We start from the raw sequence: 10,443 nt of genomic DNA, 5'->3' as shown, positions 1-10,443 counted from the left end.
AAAGGGGGCATAGATTTAAGGTGCTTGGAAATAGGTACAAGGGGGATGTCAGAGGCAAGTTCACACAGAGAGTGGTGGGTGCGTGGAATGCACTGCTGCTGGCGGTGGTAGAGGTGGATACAACAGAGTCTTTTAAGAAATTCTTACATACATTAATGGAGCTTAGAAAAATGGGCTACGCGGTGGGGAAATTCTAAGCAGTTTCTAGAGTAGGGCACATGGCTGGCACAACATTATGGGCCGAAGGGCCTGTAATGTGCTGTAGATTTCTATGTCCTATGTTCTACATTCTATATTCCCTTGGCATGCAGTCCATCATTCCATTTTTTCCTGTCTTAATTCACAAAGGCTAACTTCTGTTCCACCTTATATCTAATAATTTTTCTACAAAAAAGGAAAGTTATGATAAAAAGACAAGCAAAAGGCTCCATGTTACATTAACATGTAAAATGCAGAATTTCTAGGTTCCTGAATAGCTTCTCTATTGTTAGATTGCCTAGAGGCCTGACTGGGTTTGTGCTGTAGCCAGTGGGGGCGAGCAAGGGATCAGCATTAGCCCTGCAGCTTGGTAAAAGGAGGGGATGGACGTGGCAGGGTAAACTGGGAAAGACAATTATAAATTGAGCACTCAGACAATTGGATCGGTGAGGTTGGGATTCGAACCAGTTACGAAATTTTGATTGGTTTTGGATAATGGGGTGGGGAGGGAGTGTGGGGAAGGGGTGGCTACAACAGTGAAGAGAGAACAGAACAACTATTTGGAAATCAGGTTGTGGGGGAAGAATAGCATCGTCATTGTTGCATTAGGATTTGGATTGATCGGAGATTAACATATGGACGGGCAGGCGAGGGGACGGCAAAACTGGGGGTTCACCTGCTGAAAAGGAGAAGTTGCAGGAGGGGGCAAAGATGATAGGGTTGGGGTCAAGCTGGAGTTTTGGGGGCGTGATGGAGCCTGCATGGATGACGATAGCCCATTTACTTAACTTGCAAGCTCCTGGAGTGCAGCAGTCCAGCAGGACGACACAGTTCACGTTCTCATGCAATCATCCGAAAGGAGTATTTCATAGCCTTGCGTAGCATGGAATCATGCCCTTTGGCTGGCTGAATTCCCTTTCGTCATCAAGGCACCCATTTGACACCAAGGCTAATTTACTCTTATCTTATTCTCTTATTTTTGCCTCTGACCCTACACACTTGGGGCAATTTACAGTAGCCAATTAACCTAACCAGCAATATGCTTCAGGGATGTGGAAGAAAACTGGAGCACCTAGGGCGGGGGTCGGCAACCTGCGGCTCCCGAGCCATTTGTGGCTCTTTCACCTCTGTGCTGCGGCTCCCTGTGGCTTTGGGAAATAATTGGTCAGTATTTAATTAAAATGTATTTTATGTTAGTTTGTTAGCTTTTGAAATGTAATTATGGTGATCTTGTACAACCTAAGTGTAGCGACACATTTCCTGCCACATCCGAAACGGCTCACAATTAGCCAGCATTCCGGCTAAGGGAGATAGCCTACGGGGGTTTGTGAGTACGCGTCTTTTGCAGCATCTGCGTCCATGGGGGCTGGGTTGAGGGAGGCTTAAAAGCAAGGCTGTTTAGTTCGAATAAAGCTATCTTTGACTGCAGTTTACTGACACCGCTACAACGTGTTTTTATCGCTGGCTGTCCAGACGGAAGGTGCTGAAACGCTTTGTCGCGTGTCTGGAAGAAGTGAAAACTTTCCTGGGCAGCAAAGGGCTCACCTTTCCTGAGCTGGAACAGCCAGAGTGGCTGGAAAAGCTACACTTCATGGTAGACATGACAGCGCACCTGAACACGCTGAACACAGCTCTTCAGGGGAAAGGACGTACAGCCCTGCACATGTTGGAGGATGTTTTGGCATTCGAGCGCAAGTTGACAGTGCTTGCCAGAGATTTACAGAAAGGCACTTTGTCTCACTTCCCCAATTTGAGAGAGTTCAAACAAGGTCACGACATGATAATTTCGGAGTATTTACATTCTGCAATCATCGCAATGCAAACATCGTTTGGGAAACGCTTCTGTGAGTTCAGAGAGGAAAAAAACACATTATCCTTCCCGGTCACTCCCTTAAGCATCGATCCTTCCCTACTGAATACGACTGCATTGGCAGGTGTGAGTCAACCTGATCTTGAGATGGAACTGGCCGACATAGCCGACAAAGACATATGGGTGTCCAAGTTTAGACGCTTGACAGCAGACCTTGAAGATGTTGCCCGTCAGAAGGCCGTTCTTGCTCAGAAACACAAATGGAGTGATATTGAAAACCTCACAGATGACAGCTTGCGATCCTGTGTAAAGATGAAGGTGACATCATACAGCCCTGATGTGCAGACGCTGTGCGCTGAGGTCCAGGAGCAGAAATCCCATTAACCAAGTATGATAAATATTTTAATTGCCTATTATTTTACTTATATTCATATTTTTTCATTGTTCAGTGAAATAGTCCTTTCATTTTTCAGGATGACAGCTGGCTGACGTTATTTTTGGTTTGCTGCTGGCGGAAAATTTAAGTTCGGCGTTTTTCATAAATACAAGAAGGACTCAAATAGACATTGAATATTTTACTTAAAAGTAACTTTCAACCCAACGTCTTTTTTTCGGAGTTCAAAATGTTTTTGTTGCATGCAGAAATGTAATTTCGTTTTCTCTGCAGGAGTTCATCAATTTCATAAATGCAACACATTATAGTTTGTTTATACATAGCATAAAGGCAAAAAAAAACGTTGTATGCAGTGTTATTTCATTTTAAATGTCAAACGGGTTTTGCGGCTCCCAGTGTTTTCTTTTCTGTGGGAAACGGGTCCAAGTGGCTCTTTCAGTGGTAAAGGTTGCTGACCCCTGACCTAGGGGAACACATTTGCTCACAAGTAGAATATGCAGACTCCATATAAGCAGTACCAGAGATCAAAATCGTTTCTTCTCAGCAACAAAACAAAACAATTTTGATTGCAAACAGTTGAAAGAAACAGCACCATGCAATTGAATTTCAATGCTGGTGTGCTCACACGAGCTGAAACACAGCAGTAGGATTAAGAGAGAGAAACCAACACTTAAATTTAGGCTTTGATGGTATTTGTCAATTTGGCAGGGAGATTCCTGGTTCCAGGATGCAAGAGTTATTTTGACTGTGAGCCTGGACGATTTTTTTAAAAGAAGTAACTCAGTCACCGTAGATCTAAAACTGTGGACGTCTTTTTGTCATGTTTGGAAGGAGGTGTCAGAAATCCAATAGTATATTTAAGCCAAAGAAAATGATTTATTGATCTGTGAAAACACAGTTTTGTTAACAAAAAAACTCAGAAAAATTATGGAATTCACTTTCTTCGGCAATTATTACAAATTTAGTGCATTCTGAGGGCTTTGCTGGATGGTATAGCAGAAGGGTGAAAATGAACATTCCAGGCATCTGGCAAGTGATGCACTGACTGTGCTCTGATTGGTTGGGACTGAATCCCTGCAAAAGTTTAACACTGCGGTATGGTGAAGTAGAATAATAGAAACATAGAAAAGCTAAACACAATACAGGTCCTTTGGCCCACAATGCTGTGCCAAACATGTACCTACTTTAAAATTACCTCGGGTTACCCATAGCCCTCTATTTTTCTAAGCTCCATGTATCTATCCAGGAGTCTCTTAAAAGACCCTGTCGTATCTGCCTCCACCATTGTTGCCAGCAGCCCATTCCACACACTCACCACTATCTGCGTAAAAAACGTACCCCTGACATCTCCTCTGTACCTACTCCCCAGCACCTTAAATCTGTGCCCTATCGCATTAGCCATTTCAGCCCTGGGAAAAAGCCTCTGACTATCCACATGATCAATGTCTCTCGTCATCTTGTACACCTCTATCAGGTTACCTCTCATCATCCATCACTCCAAGGAGAAAAGGCTGAGTTTGCTCAACCTATTCTCATAAGGCATACTCCCCAATCCAGGCAACATCATTCTAAATCTCCTCTGCACCCTTTCTATAGTTTCCACATCCTTCCTGTAGTGAAGTGACCAGAAATGAGCACAGTACTCCAAGTGGGGTCTGACCAGGGTCCTGTATAGCTGTAACATTACCTCTCAGCTCCTAGACTCAATCCCACGGTTGATGAACGCTAATGCACTGTATACCTTCTTAACCACACAGTCAACCTGCGCAGCAGATTTGAGTATCCTATGGACTTGGACCCATAGGCTATTTGTGAGCCAGCTGCCCCTTCCTCTGTCTCTTCAGTTTGGTTCCCACCCCCCAGCAATTCTAGTTTAAACTCTTCCCAGTAGCCTTAGCAAACCTTCCTGCCATGATATTGGTCCCCTCAGATTCAAGTGCAACCTGTCCTTTTTGTACGGTCACTCTTGCTCCAAAAGAGATCCCAACAATCCAGAAGTTTGAATTCCTGCCTCCAGCTCCAGTCCTTCAGCCACACATTTATCCACCGCCTCATTCTATTCCTATACTCACTGTGGCACATGCAGCAATCCTGAGATTACTACTTTTGTGGTCCTGCTTCTCAGCTTCTTTCCTAACTCCCTGTAGTCTGCTTTCAGGACCTCTTCCCTTTTCCTGCCTATGTCATATGTACCACGACCTCTGGCTGTTCTCCTTCCCACTTCAGGATATCGTGTTAGAATATTTGTTATTTCTACATTTATTATTACACAAAGTGTTTAATGAATAAATGAAGTTTGACTGTAGCAATCTTCCTAACTGGTTTAATAATTTGTGTCTAGATTTACCTCATTGGTTCTCAATTAATCCTCAGCGATAGTAGAGTTACATGTCTAGAAATAAATGTCAGGTTCAGATGGTAAGATGAAACCATTAACACGTTCACTGATTATTTTGTATTACACCTAAACAATAGATTCTCCTCTAATATGAAAAGTGTGTAGGATCTAATTTTACATGGAAAGGTAAGTCGAACATGCATTTAAAATCTTACCCTCCCTCCTCTCATTGGTAGAGAGGCCAACAGTTATCTGCCGTCCTGTTGCTTCTGGGAGGTTTTCTTCTTTATACTCCATTGACACTGAGCACTGCAACCATCTCTTCCCTGCCATATTTCTTCAGGTCCAGCTCCAAGGACTTGGGTGAAATAAACTGAATAACAAATTTGCATTCTTTTTCCCTGCACGTTAGAAAGTGGCCAAAAAATGTATTGGCAGGAACACTCTGAACATTAATCTTGGAATTCACTGCTGATCAACGGAGTTTGCTAAACGGAGTTCACTGAGTTTGCTAAACGGAGTTCATGGAGTTTGCTAAACGGAAATTTTTCTCTGATGACTTCAGAATAGGTTCGCAAATGAAGCAAGGTATTTCCAAAACTGACTGGGGTAAAAATCTTCCACTTGTGCCTTTTAAAATCAAGCAGAATTGTCATGAAAACATTAAAACATGTTGAAACAATAGTAATTTATCTATACATCTTGGAGCTCATTCAACAAAGATAAAATGTTAATCACTGAATAGATTCTGCACTTGATATTGGCTCCTTTCTTATTGCCATGATTCACAAGAAAAAGCTGGATTTTACTTCTTTACCAATAATTGAAATGTTAGTGTTCTTCATTGGATTCACCAGATGGGCATAGCAGTGGGGTACCAATGACTAATACTGTACAAGCACAACAGACTGGAGGTTGTACAATAATAGGGCAGGTGGAGGGGTATTTGGGAGATGGGGTTGTCAAATGTGTAGTGTTGTGGACAAAGTTCTTGACTAACTTGTCAACTGTCACTTTCTGGCACTGTACCGAAAAGGTCATATAACCCATAAAAAAAACTCAATGACGTATTATCCCGCAAAATTGTCATCCATGTTCTCTTCTGATGCTCCACACAATGTGTTACACATGGAAACACTTTATCTTGTGCATTCCTTATTTAATGAAGGCATCCAAAGTGCAAGGATGATGTATGCCTCCAAATATCTGATCAAGTTTGTTGAAATGATCCAGAAATTGTCAGTGCTGTATTTCAGTCAGGGGGAAAAAAACAAGAATTTTCGAAGGCATGACTAATAGCAAGTGAAGGAATTTCTCAGCAATTATATCTGTAAGAGCTATTGCAGTCTGGGGGAAAAGGGCGATGGGGGTTAAAGCATTCAATTCAGAACACTAGGGAATATTAAGATGAAATGGCTATTTTCTTTGTGTTACAGTAAATAAGCAACCAATAATATGAGAATTATAGCAGACAACGTTGTTTAGGAATGTGAATGATAACTGTAGGAATGGATATATTATATAACCATATAACAATCACAGCACAGAAACAGGCCATCTCGGCCCTCCTAGTCCGTGCCGAACTCTTAATCTCACTATTAATATTGTGAGACAGTATTTCATGGTTCCAATCCAGTGTGGATGTAATATAAAATGATTAAAGCACGTTTCTGTTTCTTTATTTACCTGTAGTTGGAGAATATTTGTAAAGAGGTGCTGTAGGATAGATTCATGAAGGAAGCAGCCAGGCACAGTCTGCGGAAGGATCAGAAACAAGGTTTTGAATCGTAGAGCTGCAGCACACAAAGAGGTTTCTCTGCCACCACTCACATGATGATTTTTGCACTCATCTATGGTAATCTCATTTACCCTCATTATGTCCAAACTGTCTGCATCCTGATGATTCAAGTGCTCATCTAGGTGCTTTTTAAATGTGAAATTATCTGTCTCCCTCAGGCAGTAAATTACAGAATCCAACCAACGTGTGTGGAAAAAAACCACAGATAATCTTTGAACTTTCCATTTGTCACCTAAGCCTATACTCTCTTCAGAATCAGAACTAGAATCAGAGTAAGATTTAATCACAGTAAGTATATACGAGGGGTGATTGATAAGTTTGTGGCCTAGGTTAGAAGGAGTCAATTTTAGAAAACCTGGCACATTTATGTTTCAACATAGTCCCCCCCTACATTTATACACTGAGTCCAGCGGTCATGGAGCATACAGATCTTGGACCTCCAGAAAGTGTCCACAGCCTGGGTGATTGATAAGTTTGTGGGCTAAGGTAGAAGGAGATGAGTTATACAGCTCTCGTTACATGCACATGCAGGTCAACTCTTTGAGTGATGATGCAGAAAGTTTGAAGTTAATAACTCATCAGGGATGATTGATAAGTTTGTGGCCTAAGGTAGAAGGAGATGAGTTTTATATATTATATTTAGAAACATAGAAGACCTACAGCACAATATAGGCCCCTTCGGCCCACAGTGCTGTGGCAAACATGTCCTTACCTTAGAAATTACCTAAGGTTACACATAGCCCTCTGTTTTACTAAGTTCCATGTACCCATCCAGGAGTCTCTTAAAAGACCCTATCGTATCCGCCTCTACCACCGTCGCCAGCAGCCCATTCCACGCACTCATCACTCTGAGTAAAAAACTTACCCCGACATCTCCACTGTACCTACTTCCAAGCACATTAAAACTATGCCCTCTCTTGTTAGCCATTTCAGCCCTGGGAGAAAGCCTCTGACTATCCACACAATCAGGCTTCTGTACCTCCTTCCTAATGGTAGCAATGAGAAAAGGACATGACCTGCATGATGGGGTCCTTGAAGTACACCGCCTTTTTGAGGCATCGCTCCTGGATACTATGGAGGCTCGTGCCAGTGATGGAGCTGACCTGACTAAGTTTACAACTCTCTGCAGCTTATTCCGATCCTGTGCAGTAGCTCCCTCACCCCCCCCCCCCCATACCAGACGGTGATGCGGTCAGTTAGAAGGCTCTCCATGTTTCAGAACCTCCAGTGTGGGGAAAGAGATACTTGTACCTAACTAATCTATTCCTTTCATAATAGTGCATACTGCTATCAGGTCACCTCAGTCTCCTCTCCTTCAGGACAAACAAAATCTAACCTCATAAATGAAATAGCTCAACCCAGACACATCCTGGTGAACCTCCACTGCACTCTATCCAGTACAATCATGTCCTTTCTATGGTTTGGAAACTAGAATTGCACTCAGTACTCAAAGTGTTGCCTAGAAGTTGCAACATGGTGTCCGAGCCTTGCTCATAACCCTTTCAACTTATGTCTCCACATATAACCATATAACAATTACAGCATGGAAAAAGGCCATCTCGGCTCTTCTATTCCATGCTGAACGCTTACTCTCACCTAGTCCCAGTGGCCCGCACTCAGCCCATAACCCTCCATTCCTTTCCTGTCCATATACCTATCTCAATTAACATAAAAACTGTCCATATATCTCAATGTGCCTTTGTTTATCAAAGCTCCTTTGTACCCCACTGTTTAAACTGTAAATCTTACATTTCCTGTCAACAGCACTTGTTGAAATTAAACTTCATCTGCCATTGCTCTCTATCTTGTAGCTTTAGATAATTCGCCTCACTATTATAGCCAATTTTCATATCATCCGCAAACTTACTAATCAAAAAACTTAATTTATAAGTTTTTGCATATTCACTGCCTTCAAAAATACCTAATATTCTTTCCATTCTCCTATTTTTTACCATTCCTGTCTGCTTTTTCTCCTTCTATACCTTTCTCCTTCTCCTTTTATAAATTGCTTCTAATATTTTGTTTGAACACGAGGCAATCTACGGATGCTGGAAATCCAAACAACACGCACAAAATGCTGGATGAACTCCGCAGGCCAGGCAGAGGCTACAGAAAAGAATATACAGTCGACGATTCGGGCCGAGACCCTCTCCCCCCCACCGGCCCATTCAGGGCTGGAAGTCGGAGCAAGAAGGTGGGGGGAGGGGAGGAAGAAGTACAAGTGTGGTAGGTGGTAGCTGAAACCAGGATCATTTGGTCTCTGTACACTGTCTGCTCCTATGTGTCTTTGTTTTTGTTTATCTCTACTGGTTTTAAAAGCTGTATTTGCTTTTCTGTTCAATTATCTTTGTCACCGTCTTCATGGTTCATTTTATAAAATGTAAATATGAACTTGGCATATTTTATACAGTGCTGATTTTTCCAACTCATCTGCAGTGTTCCATCTCGCTCTCCTAGCTGATGAACAGCATGGATTAAACATTGCCTAAAGTTCCTTTAATTTGACCCCATTAAACATTATTATGGCAATTTGGTTACTTGCATTATTCAGGGGTAGAAGGTGCATCAGATGGGGCACTGTGAATGTACATTTCAAATCATCATAAATTCATGATTGCATTCGAGACAAAGGAAACCAAGAGAGATAACAAAAATTAGCATAACACAGGGTACAATAGAATGGAATGACTTCTCTATTATGAAAGGATTTACTTCAGTTAAAGAATTGACTTTAATGAGAACGGAGAGCAAGCGAGTGAACAGTGTTCTGAGATCTCGTGCGACAAAAGCAACACAACGCAGTGACACATGTGCCTAAAATATTCTTAAAAAATTAAATTCTAGTCCCTAAGGGGAGAAAAATAATAAAATTAGTTGGGCAGTAAGTACGCTTTAGCAGATGAGTTGTAATTTACTTTAGACAATTGTGTTTAATATATTGTAGCTTAATTTTACGAATTAAGTAACTGAAGGGTAGAAATGAAAAAAAAACTGAGTCAAAATTAATCTAAGTTTTTGAAATGGTTTTACAGTGAGAAATTAATCTTCAGCAGTATCACAAAATGTGTAATCATGATAGGGTTTAGGAGTGAGCTGCCAATTTGCTATCAATGATTCCACGCAACTATTGGAGACTAAAGTCATCCATGACATTTCTTCACTGTTTCATACAATCCAAAAGTTTAGGTAACTAAATCAGTGGTCACCAATAAGATTCGTTCTAAGTATATTTCAGAAATATAAATGATTAAGAGCAGAAGGTTTCAGAGTTGGGATATGAAGCCTGCTCTGACGTTTCCTAAAACATTTCTAATATAGTTAAGATCAGTTAGGTCACCATGGGTTACATGCATCCTAATTTTCTGGATGAGCCTTCCATGAGGAACCATGTCAAATGCCTTACTAAAATCCATCCACAGCACTGCCTTCATAGAACAGGCATCAGAGAATAGTACAACACAGTGCAGGCCTTCAGTCTGCAATATGCTGACCTTCAAAATCAATCTAACACTTCCCTCCCATTTAGCCCTCCATTCAGCTTTCAACTGTGTGCCTGTCTAAATTTCTCTAAGGTATTTGACTCCACCACCACCTCGGGCAGTGCTTTCCACAAACTTAACTCCCTGTGTCAAAATCCTGCCTCTGACCACCCAGGATCAGAATCAGGTTTAATATCACTGGCTCACGGATGAAATTTGTCATTTTGTGGCAGCGGGACAGTGCAATACATAATAATTAAAACTGTAAATTACAGTAAAAAATCTATTAGAAGTTAGTTAAATAAGTAGTACGAAAAGAGAACAGAAAATGAAAATAGTGGGGCAGTGTACATGGGTTCACTATCCATTCAGAAATCTGATGGTGGAGAGGAAAAGCTGTTCCTAAAACATTGAGTGTATGCCTTC

The 10,443-nt window shown here is 41.5% G+C and overlaps 1 protein-coding gene across 1 annotated transcript; it reads left to right on the top strand.

Annotated features, from left to right (window-relative positions):
- The first annotated feature begins 1,400 nt into the window (after positions 1-1,400).
- Positions 1,401-2,695, top strand: LOC132397821 (general transcription factor II-I repeat domain-containing protein 2-like). The gene is made up of 2 exons (XM_059976575.1): positions 1,401-2,396; positions 2,482-2,695. The coding sequence occupies exon 1, from the start codon at positions 1,790-1,792 to the stop codon at positions 2,390-2,392; it is 603 nt and encodes a 200-aa protein (XP_059832558.1). The 5' UTR covers positions 1,401-1,789; the 3' UTR covers positions 2,393-2,396; positions 2,482-2,695.
- Positions 2,696-10,443: the final 7,748 nt, after the last annotated feature.

This window comes from Hypanus sabinus, chromosome 8, assembly GCF_030144855.1.
Source record: "Hypanus sabinus isolate sHypSab1 chromosome 8, sHypSab1.hap1, whole genome shotgun sequence".
NCBI classification, from domain to species: Eukaryota; Metazoa; Chordata; class Chondrichthyes; order Myliobatiformes; family Dasyatidae; genus Hypanus; species Hypanus sabinus.
Note: the sequence above shows the minus strand (reverse complement) of the source record. Positions and strands in the feature narration are given on the sequence as shown.